Source organism: Colius striatus, chromosome 11 (assembly GCF_028858725.1).
Source record: "Colius striatus isolate bColStr4 chromosome 11, bColStr4.1.hap1, whole genome shotgun sequence".
Classification (NCBI taxonomy): Eukaryota; Metazoa; Chordata; class Aves; order Coliiformes; family Coliidae; genus Colius; species Colius striatus.
This window is the reverse complement of record NC_084769.1, coordinates 12,364,741-12,384,993: the sequence shown is the minus strand read 5'-3', so window position 1 is coordinate 12,384,993 and position 20,253 is coordinate 12,364,741. Positions and strand designations below refer to the sequence as shown.

General features: G+C 40.7%; 1 protein-coding gene across 1 annotated transcript in view; it reads right to left on the bottom strand.

The window, feature by feature from the left end:
* ADCY5 (adenylate cyclase 5) overlaps positions 1–20,253 on the bottom strand; it is a 220,951-nt gene that overhangs the window by 45,439 nt on the left and 155,259 nt on the right. Inside the window, exons 4-8 of the mRNA XM_062004889.1 lie at positions 15,498–15,609; positions 15,203–15,330; positions 11,442–11,600; positions 10,413–10,554; positions 488–628 (exon numbers count right to left, since the gene is read on the bottom strand). Coding sequence (XP_061860873.1) covers positions 488–628; positions 10,413–10,554; positions 11,442–11,600; positions 15,203–15,330; positions 15,498–15,609 — 682 coding nt within the window. The remainder of the gene's footprint in view (positions 1–487; positions 629–10,412; positions 10,555–11,441; positions 11,601–15,202; positions 15,331–15,497; positions 15,610–20,253) is intronic.

Here is a 20,253-nt window from a genome sequence, read left to right as displayed (position 1 = left end):
TACACCCAAGAACGTACTCTCAAGAGTTACACACAATGGCGTGATTCCTGGGGACATATGAGTACAATGGGCACGTGGCTTAAAGAAAGTGAACAGCATCTGGCTGTTAAAATGCAAGCAAGAAATCTTTGCAGGAGCTGAAGTCTGTAATGATCCAGTATGAATGTATGTCAGCTACCGCTTCTTTGTAGATAATCACATCTCACACAGCCTAGATGAGTTTTCAGAACATGGGATAAGGCAGACAAAAGAGCTTTCTTTGTGCTATTCAGCCTCCCTTCCCCTCTCAAACCACCTTGTGCCTCATCTCACAATCACTCACCTCCACATCTACCAATTATTATTATTTCTGGAGCTGAAGTAAAATTTACCACCCCCATTTGGAAAACACCCTCAGGGTTGCAAAAACCTTCAGACAAAGGAGGGAAAGATATATAATGCTATATTAAGCAGAAAAGAAATTAATGTCCCTAAAGCAGGGCATTACCATTCTCTTCATCTCCTTGGAGACCTGGTGAGCTCCAAGGTGGTTGTAAAAGGGCCGGTCAACACCCCAGTGTGGCGGGTTATGGCTGATGGAATTAGCTCGCTGACGGTTCATCTTGGCTATCGTGAGTTTCTCATCTTTCTGAAATACAAATGAGAGAGAAATACAGAATAAGTTTGGAAACATTTACATGGCAGTCATTGTCCAAGCATCCCCCACTTCTGATCTCTCACTCTACAAGCAAGCTTTGTGCCTTGAACTTCATGAAGTGGCCTCTGATGAGGAGCAGTTCCAGTCCACCATTTATTTTTCTTCTAATTTTTTAGAACATTTCTCCCACTATTTTATTCCTTTACTTGTTTTCAGTAAGATGTGTAAACACAGGGAGCATTCAAAAATGGAGACATCTATTTTCTTTCTGTAGCAAACTGAACTAAACTGAGTAATTTCAGATAGGAAATCACAGTTTCGAGCTGAAACACTACATAGAAGGTAAAAAAGAGAAGACTGATGCATCTGCAATAAACATGACACACAGAAGTGCAGTGTCTCACTAATTCCTTATTTTGAATATATTCTCTATCTAAAAAGACAGGCAGGTTTCCACATGGAATGTGTTTTGTTGAAAGTTGGGAGTTTATTGCAAGATCAACCCATTTGCTTATCTTTAGGAAGGACTGCACTGGAGCTTTGCTCAGTGAGGGCTGTGTGATTTACCTGTACTGGCTCAGAATACAGAGAAGTGGCAATTCTGACATCTTTGCTCAAAGGACACAAACTCTGGAGAGCTCCTGAAAAGTCAACAGTAGGTATAGCTACAATGTGCCTGTTTATTACCTGAAACATTAAACTTTTTAAAGACAATTGTTGCTTTCATGAGATTAGTGAAAAAAATAGACATAATAGTTAAAAGTCTTCAGACAACTAAATGCCTTAAAAAGAAAGCATCAGTTAATTTAAACTCCAGAATTTTTGTTCAAGTGTTATATGACAATACAAGTAGGTCCACATCTTTTTTTTTCCCCCCTGGAGTCTGCTTTCCCTACCTATTTATTTTGATCCCTCGCTATTCACTGTAACTTGTACCTCTCAGGAGTTTGCAAAATACCTGTTGTTATTTCCATGGTAACCAGAGAGTTAAATGTCAAGTGTTACGCTGCCTTAAATTACTTTTTAAAAAGAAATATCTAAAAGCCTGCTAAAATTCAGTGATGGGGGAAGCTGTCTGATTGACTGACATGGGAAATCATCATCTCTTTTCTTGCAAAGACAAGACAGCTACAGTGACATTTCCCGTGAGACCACAAGTTCACCACGCAGGCAACAAACGTTCTGGTGCCACGTGTGACAGAAACCCTGTGCCAGACATCCAACTGGCCCTGTGACAGTCAGTAGCAGTGGTCACTGCAGCCTGAGCTGCCAGCAAAAATCTTTTTCCATCTAGCCAGGATGATAAATGTAGGATCTCAAGGAAACTTAGGAGCAAATCTAAGGGAGCTGTCAGCTCCCCAGCATGTTTGCTGGGGAGAATCGTATGTGCTCCCACAGTGCACATCCCCAGAACTGCAAGTGCCTTGCACGTTGCCTCTTCCCAGCACTGAACCCATCACTGTTTTATCTGCCAGAGCTGAAAGCACCAGTCAGATTTCACATGAGCAATCATGACAGAGCCATTGGATGACCTCCAGGAAAGCTACGTTTTAAATGTTTCCAAAAATACTCTAATGTGACGCAATGCCAATGACCAGATTTGAATCGGTTTGAGGTTTTGTTTTTCAAAAGTCGCTGCTTTCTATGGCCTCTGACATAATTTATAGAACCTTCTTATGTTTTTTCAGTTATGCAATCTTTTCCATAGCTTCCTTCTTTTATGATGTGATGCCAGAAAATTGGCAAGAAATACTGTTTCGTTATTTCCATGCAAATAGATATTGTTTTCAATAATAGAAGTGATACTGCCAATATATTTTATTACAACATAGTGAAGGGTTTTCAACCAGAAGCAATCAAAAAATCCAGATGCTGAAACTAGTCTGGGGACCTACAAAAGCAAAGCTATTTGGTTACATTACAAATGCCTTTAAATCAACAGATGCTAGGAGATACATATAGGAGGTTTCCTGTCCGTGAGTTAGTAAACTTGGCAAGAATCATAGAATGGTAGGGTTGGAAGGGACCTTTAGAGATCATCTAGTCCAACCCCCCTGCAGAAGCAGGGTCACCTAGATCAGGTCACATAGGAACGTGTCCAGGCAGGTCTTGAAGACCTTCAAGGAAGGAGCCTCCACAACCCCTCTGGGCAGCCTGTGCCAGGGCTCCCTCACCTCACAGTGGAATAGGTTTTTCTTATGTTTAAGTGGAACTTTTTGTGTTCCAGCTTCATCCCATTACCCCTTGTCCTGTTGCTAGATACAATAGAAAAAAGGGATGTCCCAACATCCTGACACCCAGCCTTTAAATATTATATTTATAAATGTTAATAAGATCCCCCCTCAGTCTCCTCCAGACTAAACAGCCCCAGTTCCTGCAGCCTTTCCTCATAAGGAAATGCTCCAGTCCCCTGATCATCTTGGTGGCCCTGTGCTGGACTCTCTCCAGCAGTTCTCTGTCCCTCTTGAGCTGGGGAGCCCAGAACTGGACACAGGACTCCAGATGAGGCCTCACCAGGGCAAAGCAGAGGGGGAGCAGAACCTCCCTTGACCTGCTGGCCACACTCTTCTTGATGCATCCCAGGATGCCATTGGCCTTCTTGGCCACGAGGGCACATTGCTGGCTCATGTTTAGTTTATTATCAATCAGGAGTCCCATGTCTCTCTCTGCAGAGCTGCTCTCCAGCAGGTCATTCCCCAACCTGTACTGGTGCATGGGGTTGTTCCTTCCCAGATGCAGGACTCTGCACTTCTTGTTGAACCTCATGAGGTTCCTCTCTGGCTAGAACTTGATAAAAGCCTTAATGAGACAAACTCAAGTGGACATACTAACCCCTCCCAGTCAGTAAGTGATCCTTCTGCCTACTGCTAGTGCTGGTGACTCTGAAGCATCACTTGATTAATTTGAAGGGAATAAAAGGCTTCATACATGTTTACTGACACATCTGGGTTGAGGTAAGGACGAGGCAAATGGGCAGATATATACTTCTTAGGTTGTTTCTAACCATGAGGTCAGTCATCCTAAATTTTCCATGGTTACAGGAACTCTGACAATATTTTCCCCCATCCCCTGTAGGTTTCCACTGTATTCCACTGTACAGAATTATGTTTCAGCAAAATTTCCAAACAGATTAACCTATATAACAGATACAAAAGCATAGCAGAGTTTTGATTTCCCACATTACACACTGTGCTACTACATTATCCTGAGCAATAAGACTTTGTTGTGAACATCCATACTTATTCAAAACCATTTTAAAAGTGTAATATTTTAAGAAGTTTAGCTAATTTCTTTTCTGAAAAATCACTTGTTCAGTGGGTGATGAAAACAATAAACTATAAAAATGAAGAACTAGAAGGGTCACATCTCCTCTGTGGAAATTCATGAGGATCCCTCTGTTTTTTCCTGGATAAGTGACAGCAAGAGGACAACTTGCACCCAGGGCTACTTAAGGCATAGCAAGACTGGAAAGAAGAATAAAGCAAAGGAAGAGATGGTACTTTTCAGTTTCTCTTATTACAGGTACTACCAACAACAGGAGCAGGTGCAAAAGTTTCTAACAGCAATGCGTTTTTCAGATTTAAAGTGGCTAAACTCCAGAAAGCTGTCGTGGGAACTTTTCAAATATAGAGTCTCAAAGAGACCGTAAATCTTATTCCCAGAGGTTTTATTGTGTTCCCACCACCAGTTCCCACACACTGAGCTACAGTAATGCTACAGCAAAACTGCAGAAATGGCTGGGACTTTCTTATGCTTATCAATTGCATCAAGAATGCCAGCTACTTCTTTAATGTATGATCAGATTTTCCTACATATTGATCACTATCAGTGCAACAAAGAGTAGTGAAATCTGAGGATGGATCAGCTGTTTCAGATTCAGTTACACAGTATTTAAATTGTCTTGAAGTCCTTTTAACATGTAAACAATATTTCTTGCAGTGCTACATGCTCCAAACCATTGTATTCATAAATCTACATGAGTGGAACCCTGCTGAGCTGTGATTACATTTGTTAAACTGAGGAATCATCACATTAGATTGATAGTGTTTTAGGAGAGTCACATGCACAACATTTAAAGGACCATTTTGTTTCTTCAGCTGGATGGAGTTCCAGGATACTATTTGGAAAAGAATAAGAATTGTTTTTCTAGGAGTTATGGCCAAAGTTTTGATGAGCTGTTTTAAAGCCACCATCAGCAAACCTTTCTGAAATCGTTGTGTACCTGCTATTGTTGAAAGAAACACCCATGTTTACTGCAACTGAAAGACATTAGAAAAAAATAAACGTCGTTTTTTTCCAGTTTGCAGACTTTGTGCACTCAGCACAGTGTGCTTAGTCAGCAGTTCTGCTCATCTGTTGATAGTCACATTTTATTTCCACTTATGTTCAAAGCAAAACATTTCCCCAGACTTCTGACAACACTGAGGACAATAAAACTAGCTCTAAATCTAATGTGCTGTTAAAATCCTATTCACCTTAAGGCCTGTTTACCACTCCTCCAAACAACTTTTTTCACCCTTCTCAGAGTAAATGTAATGAGTAATGATGAGAAGTAGCTGTCATGGTTCTGCAGCATCAGATCTGAAAGAAGAGCAGAAAGTTGCCAACAACCACAAAGTGATGTACTCCTATAGAAACCCCAGAAACGTGGGCAGCACAAGAACTGGGATTATTGGATACTACAACAATAATAAAATTGAGTACTGTAAGAACAGCAAGGCTGTGATAGCACAGCAGTAATGACTGGGACAGACATTTGGGATAAAATGCAGGACAGATATAAAAGTTGGGGAGGTGGAAATACAGAGCTGTGTTAGCAATGCTACAGTCTGCAGGGCAAACTTAAGAGTATAACAAGGATAAAGTGAAACCATTCTGTAGAAGGATAAAGCCACTGTACTGAGTAATGCTGGGAATTAGTAAAGATCTGGGTAATAGTATTAGTAATTCTAGCTGATAATTCACTATTCATCTGGAAACAGACTTTCAGAAGAATGGAGATGTAAAGCCAGTAATGGAGGAAAGGCAAAGAATTCCTCTATTTCTTTCAAGCAAAAGTATTAAGTCCATTAAAAAACATATCCAAAGGAATGAGAAAAATACTGAATAAAGACAGAAACCACCTTGTAAGTCACCTTTTATCATCCAAGATAACAGAAACCTAAAAATCTACATTACTCCAGGACTGAAGGAACAGATCATTTCTCTTCAGATAATCACTACTGCCCTGGTAGAGGCGAAAGGGAAGAGGGATCATAAGCGTAGGGTTGTAAACGGAAAACATGACTAAGCTGGAAGCAAAACTCAAGTGTGATATGCTGAAGTCATAAGGACAATCCCAGATTTGTGCAAAACTGCCAGCTGCAATTTCAGTTCTGGTAACAGATGCTTTCAATAACTATTTAGTCAGGGATCATGACACTGAACTAGTAGAGCAGCAAATACTGGTCTTGGATTAACAGCCTTGAGAGCATCCAAGTTTGTCTAAATAGAAAAAAATACAGTAGCTCTCATTGGCCTTGTTTTTTCCACAGAGCATTCAACAGTGTACTGTGCTGGAGACTAATGGCTAAGACAGATGGGGAGTATGAAGCTCGGCAAACAGCTGGTTTCCAGTGAAATGGCAAGAGATGGTTTTGAATGAGGAAGTATTAGGCTGGATGAAAGTTAAGGGTAGAGTTACTGAATGATTAGTCTCTGGGTGGATTTTAATTTTCTTCTTATCACATCTGGCACCAAGTGTAGCAATGACAGACTGTTAATGAGAGAAGCAGAGGTAATATTTGATAGGTAAGGCAAAAAGGAGTGTTAGAACCTGACATTTGAGGACTGACGCAGTAGAAATGGGACCTGAGACATTCAAATATACAAAGTGCATGATCATTCACTTAGAGATTAGTCAGAAACTTCAATTCATTATCAGGAATCTCATTAGTTCATCACAGAATAAATATCAGACACCAAGATAATACAAGTATGCAAAAGGTAAAGGTTTCCTTTGAAGATCACAAAAATTAAAGGCTTGCTGTGAGAGCTTCTGCTTGTCTTTTCTTTGTTGTGAGAAGACATTAGAAGAGTTTGTCTTAGGAGTGAGAGAGGCAGGATACAACTGCTGTCTGACAGCAGACAACCAGAGCAACCAAGCACTGGAGCAACCAAGTTTCAGAGCAGTTTTAGAGTTAGTACTAATGGGAGCAAACAGACCACTACAAAAGATTCAATAGACCTTTATGGTAGAGCTTGCTAATTTTATGACAAGAATTACTTTATATACATACATATATATATATATACACACACACTTACATGTCTATGTGTACATATATATACAGGTTCATATTACAATGAAATGCATGGCGTCCTTTGTATCTCACATAGGTAAGACTGCTTTATATTTTAATTACCAAAACTCTAGGCTTAAGGATCTATGCTTTCAAAAAAACCCATGAATATTTGTCTCTAGGGGAACATAACACTGCTATTCACTCCTGCATTGCTTTGGGGTATCTGAGCATTGCCTTCTTCACAGGCAAGTGCTCACCCACGAGATCAACAGCATCACAGCACAAGGCAAACAGAAAGGTAAAAGCAGATCTGTAAGTGAAGATGAGAATCTAAACAGATTGGATTTTTAAACTTTGCAATTTATTCTCTTTCAACAGAAAGCAACTCTTCCATGAACCAGACAGAAAACAAGGACTACATTTTCAGGATGTTATTTAGAAACTCAGTATCAGAGTCTAGTTTTATTTCCCCTAAAACTCAACTAAATATATCCCAGTCAATAGCACCATTAAGATGGAAAAAGATCCTATTTTCAAATAAGCACCTAGTCTGAGTTCCTGGAACAAAAATATTAAATAAACATTTCTCCCATTTACTCTGCACCAAAAAAATGGCATTAATGCAATGAAAAAGTCAAATAAACAAAAAAAGACAGGAAATCCAAAGTTATGGCTCCCTGTGCAACACTAGGCAGAGAGGGTATGGAACAGATGCTGCTACATTTTATACAGTCATTGTAACTTCTGCTGTTGTTGGGTTCCAATGGCTGTGAAACCGATGGACCAGGTATTCAGATAATTCAAGCCTGCTTGTGTAAACAGAGGAACAACTGAGGCAAACAGTTACTTGAGTCAACTAAATATCTGCTCTCAGGTCAATGCAGATCCTGTGCTTTGTGTGTTGAGGATAGCAGGAACTCAGACACAACTCATAGGAACCCATTACTAAGTTAGGTGAACAATTTCTGGCCATTACTGGAACAGATTGAATGGAAAACCTGGCTAAATACACCACAAGAAGTCATTAATATCAAGCAGAAATAGAAGGAAAAAGTGAAGGGCTAGAACTTTGCCTGGCATCAGGCAAAATATTCAAGGCTGACTGACCTGACTATGGGAGAAAGCTTTTCTCACTTCTGGCCATATTATGTGAAAAAGAGTTTTTAGAGAGACACAACTTTATTCACAAAGGGATAGAAAATGTTTATAGGGAGGAAAAAAGTTGCAGCGCTATGGAAAAACCAGGAGCCCCTCAAATTTTAAATGCTAATATCCATGACCTTGGGTAGTTGTTTCTTTATGTTTCAATTTTGCACAGTAATTACATAGTCTATGTGCATGTCCCAATTTCTAGCTACTCTGGGATGCAACACTTTAGAGCAGCATTATAGTAGTGCCTAGAGATTCCAGCCAAGGGCCTGCACTGTGTAACAGAGCTGCAATAAATACATACAAAGCAGTGAAAGAATGAGGAGGGAAAACCCATTTTAATTTAACCACGGAAAGTGATGGCACAAAGCTGTGAGTTCCTCAAAATCTAAGTCTAGAATGGATTCCACCTCTCCTGATCTTCCATCCAGTTTCCTAATCAAAAGACAGCCCTGTGTTCAAAACTGAAGTCAAGTCCCAAGTGGTCACTGTCTCTGATTTTTTTGCCTACACTGGCAAGAAGCAGAATCCTGACCTTAGGTCTTCCTCTTCTCTCTAGAGAAACCTTCGGTTCTTTACAAGAACATGCAGATGACTTGGTGAATGTGTGATTTAAGAAGTCAATATAGCTTCTCCACCCCAGGAGATAGGGCCTGATCGTAAAGGTATTTTAGTTTATGTTTTTAAATCTACCCAGCAAAGAAGAAGTGTTTTAGGTATAAACATGAGCTTGAACACTGACAGGCAGTGATGCTTAGGAAACAATAATCTTGCACTGCAAGCTCTAATCCTCTTTTGAAGATTGGCAATTGCTAATGAGATTTATATTATGAACAGACAGAAACCAAAACATCAGCTTCTCTCTTTAGAAGACGATAAGGGCTTTTTTTGGAGATTTTTTACACAATATCCATGAAAGAGATTTGAGGCTTCCATTCTCTCAGGAAATGGCATCAAGACATTTCAATATAGGTGTTGCAGTTCTTGAAATCAACCATGCTATTTGAACTTGTCACAACCACTAACTCAGTCTCGTGGTAGTCATATTTACAGAATCAGAAGTATTTGAAAGTATTTTCAATTCAGGCTAATCTTCATATGCTGGACCTTGCTGTGAATAGCAAGGTAGTGTCTATAGTGCAGAATTACTTAAAGAAATACTGTTGGCTCGGCTCATCTTGATGATCAAAAAGGTCTTTTTCTGGTATGACAGTCTACCATTAATTAAAAGAACACAAACTAGTGATAGCATCAATCTGTTTCCTGTTATTGTTAGTGTCACAGAAGGAAGATATATTGGCTGAAGTCCCCTTGAGTTTGACTTCAGTTCCAGTCAGTAACGCCCCAGTAGCCTCATTTTGTGCAGCCTGACCCATGTCATAGCAGAAGGCACGATCTCATCCCACTGTCACAGTGATCATCTATCATTACAGTGGGACAGATTTTCCCCATCTTCAGAACCAGAGGCTGAAAAGTAATAAGAGCTGCTCTAATCTTTATTCTCACAGCAATAGAGTGAGCAGGTGGACAAAAACACCTCTGTCTGTAATCTGACAGAAATCTTTGTGGTTTTACTCTATTGCTTTAAGAATGTGTACAAGTATCAAATTTAACTTTAAAAACCCCATAGCTATACTAACAACTTTCTTCAAAATGATTTTGAAAACAATTTATGACAGTTTCTTTCATAGAAGTAGAAAGTACTTGGTGCAGAGCTTTGTGCAGAAGGTGGCTACACTCCTTTCTACATATGTAAAAGTTCAAGAATAGGAGAGAGAAACAGGAATTATTTTTGATGAAGGTCAAGTAGTCAACTTATTCATCTATACAAGTGAGTGTTTCCTCTACTTTGGTGTATTGGATAGACCATCTAGCTCTAGATCAGGGAACTGGAGCATCTTATCAGGAAAGGCTACAGGATCTGGGGCTGTTCATCCTGGAGGAGACTGAGGGGGGACTTCATTAATACTTACAAGTGCTTAAAAGGTGTATGTCAGGAGGATGGGGCAACACTTTTTTCTGTAGTATCTAGTGATAGGACTAGGGGTAATAGACATAAGCTGGAACACAAAGTTCCACTTAAACTTAAGGAAAAACTTCTTTGCTGTTGAGGTGAGAGAGCCCTGGCACAGGCTGCCCAGGGAGGGTGTGAAGTCTCCTTCTCTGGAGGTTTCCAAACCCGCCTGGACACATTCCTGTGCGACCTGATTTAGGTGGACCTGCTTAAGCAGGGGAGTTAGACCAGATGATCTTGATATGTCCATTTCAACTCCTACCATTCTATGATTCTATGACCTAGTTATTAAACATATCTGCATCTGCATTAGTGTCTTTGGTCTTACCCGTTTCTGGCTGCACCGTACAATCAAGAAGGTCTCAATACTATGCTCTTTCAGATAAGCGTTGCGTTCCCCTCCAAAGCCCAGCTCCACCTCATAGTCTCCATTGAGATAGTTCAGTGTTGCTTTTGTGATGTGGATGCGCCTTGAATGAGACAAAAGACAAGACAGTTGTGTAGGCTCTAAAATATTATCACCAAAAATGCCAGTTCCTGTCAGTTCCAGCCATGCCACTACTCTTAGAGATGTAGCACAGGAGTTTCACCTATTTTAAAGGGAGCAGACCAGGAGGCATCTTCTTAAGAAGATAAATGTTCATGTTCAGCATCCATTTATAAACACCTTGTTAGATATAAGGCACTCATTCTTTTATTCATGCATGTAGCCTTTTTGTTGTAGCACATTAATCACTGAGGTACAAGAGTGCTGTGTAGAGGCATTCTATCAAGTACTACAGCTTTATGCTTTCTTCCAGAGCACAACAAAGATGGAAATGCATGTAGAAAAATTATCTCTCAGAGTCAACTTGGCAGCAAGTCAGTCTTCAGCAGTCCATACATAGGTGAAACAAGAACTGATTCTGCTCTCTCACAGCAATGTTTCAAAACAAAAGGTTGGTCCAAAACAACACTTCTTACAATATCCATCCACAGCTGGGATGTTCTCCAGCAAACACTGTTAATATACAGTCACATCTCTTTGTAGCCATGAGCAGCTCTGCCAGTGTTCGCACAGACTGGCTCGTTTCTGTTGTATCTCTCAACCTTGTTTCATGGAGAAGGAATTCAGTCTTTACTACAGAAGGATATGCCTATTTGGGGATTTTTCAGTCTTTCTGTAATGAAAGACATTGTAGACATGGAACAGAATGACCTTGGTACAGTTTGTACACGCTTAAAACACACCACCTACAAGTCATTTTACAATAAAGGCACAGACTCTCTGAAACTCCGTCTCCCATTTCCCCACCTCACTGTGGCACATCAGACACAAAACGTGGACTAAGAGGAAAGCTTGAATGAAGCAACTTACCCAGCTTTGCCCCCTGCTTCCATGTGGTTGGCTAATGTAACGTCGTTGGACCATACATCGAACTGCCACTTCCTAAGGCCCAGGACCCCACAGTGAACTCTCCCACTGTGGATTCCAACCCTCATGTTGACATTTACTCCTGTCACCTCCCGGACCAGTCTGAGAAGAGATGTGGGAAAAAAGGATATCACTAAGACCTGCATGGTTGTAGTCAGCGGCACAAACTTTCACCCAGAACACAAAAATCCGTGATGAGTCATAAATTATTCATGCACACACAGGGTGCTGCTCATCCATGTGAATGGGACAGCCAAACTCAATCAGACCAGCTGTACTGCTCTTGGATGGCCTGGCTGGCCAAGTAGAGTCTTAATTAGAAAGAGGAGCCCTTGGAGTAAATCTATGTACTCTGAACTCATGGTCAAGTTGAGGACTCATTAAAAGAAAATCTTGAGGCAGCAAAAGGAATAAAGTGTTGGTCTCTGATTTCCATACCAAAGCTGGACATAACCTGCCAGCACTCAGCCTCATTAGGAGTAATAGCATGTTTGCAAAGATAAAAGGAAATGATTTCAGAGATTTTAATTTGTCTATATGGCACCAAGCATCAATTCTTCCACAGATGAAATATGATAGGTGTGTGAAATGCCCTACTGCAGTTAAAACACTTGAATGGGGCTTACAGCTGCAGTCAGAGCAGCAAAACCAGAGAACCACATCTATTGCAGTCACTCCAAACAGGCAGCTACAAATACTCAAGCTCTGATTTTAATGGGGTTTTGGATGCTCTGCTTAGTCCCAAAATGACTGCTGGAATACTTTGTGGGTTTTGCCCTTTTAGGGCAAAAGTTAACTTCAAGAGCTATTCACATGGAAAATATATTTAGGAATGTGGGTAGGGGAAAGTCTGGATGAGGCCATCAGAACAACTCTGCTTCTCATTACTGCTGATCACATCATTCCCAGAATGTCTGTGTTTCACAGGCAAATTCACCTACATCCCATAGCACGGGTTCTTTCCTTTGGGTTGTTAGTTCCTTGCAGCATGAAATTGTACTTTATACCTATCAGATTTCAACTTCTTAAAATGTTCAGCTTCTTCTGCTCCTTTCTTGGTAACATCCTCTGGACAGGCAAGTCCTCCCAAATTCCTAACATCAACACAGATCTAATATTTATGCTTTATTAATGAAAATGAATTATTAAAGACAGGCCAAGAGTTCTTGTTGAAACATCTCCTACACTCTTAGCATTCCATTTTCCTTACAATCCCCACCTTGTGTTTCACTATCTCCTTCCATAAGTGACACTCATTATTTTTATTAACAAGCAGCTGAGATTCTCTAGCAGGCAAAGAAAGGTAAAGGTGCCATAGGCTTACAAACTGAAGCAGCTCCAACCATGACACTTAGGAAGCAACAGGAACTGGGGTAATGAAAATGCAGCCACAGCCATAACGCTTGTATGGACAATAGCAGCTGCAGTGTGGGTACAGCACTGGGGAAGAAGGAAAAACATGCTGCATGAGTGCTACAAGCCCTAATGCACCCTTTGCCAAGCCATGTTACTAACATAAGACCAGGGAACTCTCCCCAGTAATGTTGTTGATGAGAAGGTGACTTTCTCCAGACTTTGCAGCTGGAGCAAACAAATGAATTTGTTTATCCTTTATAGACAAGTGAAATATTTTTGTTACCTTCCTTTTTGGTTTTTTTTTTGTCTTTACTTCATTTATACCAGCAGTACATTGCATATAATTCTGTCTTTCTGATCTGGGGCAATACTCCTTGCTGTGATTGTGCACAGATGAAATCAGTCTATGGGCAGGGCCCAGTGTTGGTGAAGCCTGCAATCAAATGTTCAGTACCTATTTGTTACCTGCAATCAAACGTTCAGTAGCTATTGGTTACCTTAATTGTGAAACCTCTTATCTTGATCCTTAAGGGAGGAGGAGGTATGTGGAGAAGCAAGGCTAGTGAGAACAGTCACCTTTCAGACTTATTAAGAGACAAGACTTAAATACATTCATCATACATCAAGTGGGAAACAAGTTTTAAAGGCTGCTGAAGAGCTATTTGTAAACAAACATTGAGTGCACTTCAGCTACATGTTTATTTCAAGGTAAGGTGGGTTGCAGTTAATCAATGAAGTCTAGACATCCTGGTGCTACTCAGCCTTGTGGGGGATTAGATGACAAGGTGTCAAGGTCTCTGGATGTCATCAACAGCTACTGCAGAAAGTGAGACTTTTCTGGGCAATGTACACTAATTCCTCTTTGTAGGGCTACGAATTGCTGCTTCTCCTGTTTGACAAGACAGTTTGTCATCTGCCACTGATTGGTACTTCATGTGAAAGAAATAGCATCCTTTCAAGGGCTATTGAAAATCAGTTAGTTGTGACTCCTTTTATTTTACATTTTGCATACAAACTCCAAGAGGAGACTGATGCAAAACAACGACGTTTATAACCAGGAAAGGAAAGGTGGGAATTCTTCACGGTGTAGACTATACAGAAAGCAAGGGAATGGTTGTGTGCACTGCTTTATGAATGGGGTTGTCTGGGTGAAAACACTGCTTTCCAAATCATGTATCCATGTCATGAAAACAAAGCTGAAAAGCCTGGGTGTGTATTCACGTCCTTGCAGATACTGAAATGGTAAGGATGTATTGTATCAAGCTCAGAAAACAGGTAACTCTAGTTTTGAAGATGAAGCAGAAACTCCATCAATTCACTGAATGGAATGAGGAGAATTGCATAGAGATCTTCTACTATCTGTTGGTACCACTGAATCTTTAAAGATGGTATCACTAGGAGAGAGGTGAAAAGAAGACTGTTCAGCAGGGCTGGAGTAGATATTAAGGTCAGCTCAGTTAACTAACTAAGCTCAACTAACTGAACTTTGTGCCTAAGCTTGCATACACTTAAGATGTGACCAAATCAATCTTCACTCCCTGAATTCTGAAAGATTTGGCCTGTGAAAGCTCTTGTCCGATGCAAACAATATCCAACATTGTCTGCAATCCTCCAAGGAACACAATTAGATATGGGTCTTACATTTGTTTCTCCCTAACGACAGGAATGCTTTGGACAAACAGAGGATTCCTAGTCTGACCTCAGGAGCAGGAAAAGAATAAAGATGGACAAGTGGAAATAAAGGAAAAGGCACCACGGATCTGCTGCAGTCTGTGCCAGACCAACTTTATGGTTTTCTTCAGTAGTTAATTTAACTAAAGTAAGAAAGTCTTGAATTTGATTTTTTTGGAATAGGGACACACGGAGAAAGATTAGTTAAACTAGACAAGACAAATCTTAGCAGAGGAATTGTAAGGTGAGTAAAAAACTTGTTTAAAGACAGATAAATGAAGGGTGGTTGGAATTTAATAAAGTTATTACTAAACCTCTGATTTCACATTTCTGTAATTCAATGGAATCTTTTTTTGGGAACGAGACTTCCAGTTATTATGGTAACCTTTACCTTTCTCATCAGGAGATCAAGCTCTGATATCCACATGGCTGTAACAGACTCAAGTGTCTGTCTTCCTGCTGTCAAACCTTTACTGCATTTTGTTTTCTTGTTCCATTTTGGTTCTTGTTACTATATTTTGTTTTCTTGTTCCAGACCAGAAAAAGGTCTCCCATTTTGATGGCATCAGTTCCCTCGTTTGGCTAGCTTGCTACTAATGTAAGGAAGACAGGAGAACAGGAAAGAGAATCTACTTACTATTTGTTCTGAAATTCTCCATGAGGAATATGGTACTTACGAGATGGCCTCTATCATATCCATTCCCATTTCAACACAGCAGTGTGCATGATCAGCTCTTGCTTCTGGCAACCCAGATACACAGTAATAGCAATCACCCAGAATCTTGATACGTAAACAGTGGTTCTCCTAAGAAAAAAACCAAAAAAAACCCCAAAAGAGAGAGAAGTATTCAGCTTATATTCATGCTTGCAATAGCTTGCCTTTTAGGGCAGTGAATATTTACAGAAATCCAATGAACTATGTCATTCGTGCAAGGGGAAAAAAAATAATCCAAATTATAATACAAAACTTACAGCTGCTAGTTTATCAAATCTGGCAAAGAGCTCGTTCAGCGTCATGACCAGCTCCTGAGCAGTGCACTGGGAGGCCAGACTTGTGAAACCCTCTATGTCTGCAAAGAGGATGCTTGGGGAAAAAGAGAGAAAAAAAGAGAAAATGTCACAAAATTTGTTGCCAATATTTCTATAAGTTCTGGAGTAGAAGTCCAGGGCTGGGGAGGCATGTAGGAGAGTATCAACTCTGCAGCAGTAGAGAAGATGAGCACCCCTAATGTCACCATATGATACAGCCTCTATCACATATAAAGCCCTGAGGGGCATGGCCTCGTTCCCTGCAGAGATTAGAAAGGATGAGGAAACCCCACAAGCCTTTCATCCCCCCACCCCTGCCCCATGTCTGGAAAATTGACAGAGTGTTGGGAGCTGGTGGTGGCATGATAATGCTATCAGACATCATTACCAACAAGGCACTCCTACACAACAAGCAGATTAGCTCAGCTATAAAATCAACGCTTACTCATTTTGTTCACATTCCTCAACCTCCCAGCTCAATAACATTGTCTGTGTCTTAGCTCTGCAGCAGAAAAAACACACTTCCCTGCCCTCTTCCTCCTCTGGCAAAGTACAGCCACAGAATAAAGTCCCTCTCTAGTGAACTGTAGAATCACAGAATGGTAGGGTTGGATGGGACCTTTAGAAATCATCCAGTCCAAACCCCCTGCCGAAGCAGGTCCACCTAGACCTGCCACAGCTTTCACCCCTGCTTTAGTGGTCTGCATCCCCCAGGCTGGCAACACCCTGCCCTGCACCGTGTGCCTGGCAGACATGCTCCTGCACTGCTGTGAATGCCCAAAGACAGGTGTGGTGGCACCGATGCTGCTGGGGCGAAGGTTTGGGCACAGCAGGGCTGCCCTGACAAACTCAGCTGTCCTGGTGAAGTCTTATCATCAGGCTTTTGCACTCTTCATTCTTTGGAGAAAGAAGTCTACTCTGATTTACTCTACTCATTTCCCAGCTGTACACACTTCTCACTCATTGCCTTTTTTTTTCCTTTTTCAGCTTCTAAAGAACTACAGAAACAAAACCTCTCATTTGTAGCACACCTTCCAGCTGGCTTAGCCCCTGAAACACTACAAAAATATACACCTCCAGCGCTCAGGAGCTCCTCTCAGTAAGGCTGCAAGCAGCCAGCACCCAGCTCTCTGCCGAATGACAGGCGCAGCCCCTGCCAACTGAGAACAACTTCTGCTATTTCAACAGAGATACTGAATTGCTCCCATCTGTCCAGGACAGACCAGGAAAATCCTCTGAAAGCATAGAATCACAGAATGGTAGGGGTTGGAAGGGAGATTTAGAGATCATCTAGTCCAACTCCCCTGCAGAAGCAGGGTCACCTAGATCAGGTCACACAGCAATGTGTTCAGGTGGGTCTTGAAGACCTCCAAGGAAGGAGAGTCCACAACCTCCCTGGGCAGCCTGTGCCAGGGCTCCCTCACCTCAACAGTGAAAGCAGGTTGGACTATTTTGAAAGCATAATTATTTGAATCAAAATTATTAATAATGATTCCTTCATTTCAATGAATCAATGTTAATGTCGAACTGCAAAGATCTATTTTTTTTCTTTAGAGTGGGAAAAGATTCCGTCTCATTGATTACTACAACAGGGATAATATTGATTTGCAATCAAACACAGCCACCATGCTAAATTTAAAACTATTTGGTATATATATGCACACATACATAGAAATATACAATTCAGAAGTTATACTTGTATATTCAAACATTCATCAAGAGGTTGACTTCTTTGAAGTTGATTATTGCATCAAGCTGTACTTGAATAGGAAGAGAAATTAAAAGTGTAAATAGGAAGAGAAATTAAAAGTGTAAATAACAAGCACTTTGGAATTGTTTATTCTTCGTAAAATAAAACTCCAACATGTTTTAGGCAAATTGTAGAGGCTATGTTTTTGGTTAGAATTCCTTGCAATGTCTTCAGACAGAAGGCAAAGACAACAAAAATATTATCACAAGCATTTTTTTTTTGCAAAAATCCTGAAACACATTTAAATTCTGGCATGTTTTTCATATTTTCCTTCTACATTTCAACTCCAATAAATCACCAAACATATTGCATTAACAATTTCTTTGTTAGTCAGGCTGAAGCTACAATGTGCAAGAAAAAAACAAGATGAGAATGCAGAGATGTCTGAATCAAAATATACTTTGTTATTCTTTAAACACTTGAGAGAATATACAAAAAAATAAATCAAGATTTCATGTATTTACAAATAAAAGTAAACCTTCAGAAGAAATGCACTTGAAATCAACTGAAACCTTAAGAGATGTCTATATTACTCTCTAGGCAACCTAAGTATGTGTTGATATGTAATGTACCAATAGAAAATGTCTCCAGTGCTTGGGGCAGGAACAAAATGTATCTTCTTGCAAGCATGTTCTTCCAGCATGGGGCAAAATGTAAATGCCTCACTTATGGACCTGTTCACATTCTTAGCTGTGTGTGTTGCAACAGCCATGTGTTACAACATGAGAAATAAAGAGCAGTCGCTGCTCTCACATTCAGGTGGCAATGGGTCTATCTGAAACGCTACACAGGGTTCTGAGCCTTCTCATGATCAGTTCAGAAAATTAGTGCTAGTATAGTGTCCTAATAAACTTAGATAAATGACTGGAGGTTGCTCTCTCCATTCCCATTACTATCATCCTAGACAAATGGATCAGACATTCCCAGAAGTTAAATCATGGCAATATTTTCAACCAGGCAAATGAAGTAATCAGCGGAGGCCTATGAAGCTATCCTACACATGGATTTATGCCTTTTCAAATTGAAACTACTTGATTACAACATTTTCTCAAACTTGAAACCTTCCATGGCTGACCAGCAAATTGGTCTTTGTACAAATTCAGCAGCTAGCTCCTTCATCTTGATCCTTGTCTTGCACTTCTGAGGACAGCGTGGTTATAGCTTCAGATGCAGCTCTCTAATTGAGTTCTAGAAAAATACAACTCTAAGCACTACAAAAGAGTTTATCATGAGAAAAAAAAAAGGAACAGTTATATGATGGGAATAAGAAATGCATTCTGCACATGAGCCAGTGGCAATATTAAGAAGTCAGCACTGATGCCCTTGTTAATAAGACATCTACTACGTGAGATGCTTCTCGGAATGAATGTTTCAGTTGAGGAAAGAGGGATGCATGAAACTATTTCAACAAAGCCAGCTTGGTAATTTTTGGGAGGCAAGTCAAGGAAAAAGTTTGGTTTTATCTAAAGCAAAGGAATGACTTGCAAGCATTTTTTTACATGCTTCAAACCTCTTCTCACTCTTGAACATGATGCTTGGCAATATGGGGAAGAGCTTCTTCACCTGCCACTCGCCTTTTCCTCTTTATGTGAAAAATCTTCTCAGAATTGGGTACATGTTGAGTCCTTTGCATGATCCAGCTTTTGCATAATATGTGATCAACATAAAGGTATCTATCTGCACAGCCCATTCCCTCAGCCCTCTTGCATGTCAGCTAACCAAGCAACATATGAGCCTCTTGAAGCACCTGACATATTCCATTCCAGGCTTGAGATATAGCTCTGTAACCTGCTCTGCAACCAAATAGCTACACCACTGAGCTATCAGAAGCCACTATCTGGGACACACAGGCTGCAGGGTACAGAAAATCTCATCAGAGTATGGAAAGCACCACGTGAGAGATGGCAGAGGACAGAGAGGTGAAGAGGGAACCGAAGACAGAGAGGGGAAAAACACATTTGTGTCAGGAGACTGGAGAAAAAAATAACACCTGACCATCAGGGAAAACAGCCCTTGCAAACAGAAACCCTGCCTGTCTCTGAAAGCCATTAAATCACATTTGACTCCTCCTGCCTAATCTGTTCCCTGCACATGCTGCTGCTAGCACTGCAGCTCCAGCAGCACAGACAACCATCAGTTTTATCGCTCCCATCCCTGCTGAGGTACTGCAAGGCAGAACAAGGATTCATGCATGTAGTGTTGTGTCATGCCACCTCCGTTCCTTTGACTAGTCCCAGTAATGCTTAAATTCAGCCTCCTTCATGTAAAATAGCCAACATCCCATAAGCAACTAAGAGAAAAGCAGATTTCTCTTACAATAGCCATCAGGGAACCGTACATGATCCTCATCCTGTGTTTAGTCAGAGCTTTTCCTTAAAACAAAGCCTGCTATACCTCCTTAGACACGCAACAGACACTCAGTGAGGTTGCAGGAGCATCTCCCAGTCCTGCCAGTGCATCTTATCCAGACTAGGAGCCTTAGAGTTTAAACACACAGCTCCCCCACTACCCTTAGGTCCTCACTCCATACTTCAATCTTTCATGTCAGACTACTCTTAGCAATGAAAGGATTTTATTAAAGGATGATGGTGATGGATGATTGTGATGAAGAGCACGACCCAAGCCAACTATTTGTCAGTCTTCAGAGGGCAAGGCATTTCCTTGCTGGTGGGAGCACAATGCCAGTAATAGGCCTTCCTTGTGCCAAAATATGGGGTAAATGACAGTGGTCAACAAAAGGTCAAATGAAGTAATTATTCTAGCTATAAAATATCGTGAGATAAGTAAGGCAGTGGTTTAGAAGTACTGTGAGCTGAAGCTGACTGGAAGGGATTGACCACAGAATCTGCAGCCTGGGCGTCAGCAACTATTATCAGCCCTGGTTCCCAGTCCCTTCATCTGGAAGGCTATTGCTTGTGGAAAAACCAGTTTAGCATGTAATTAAAATGT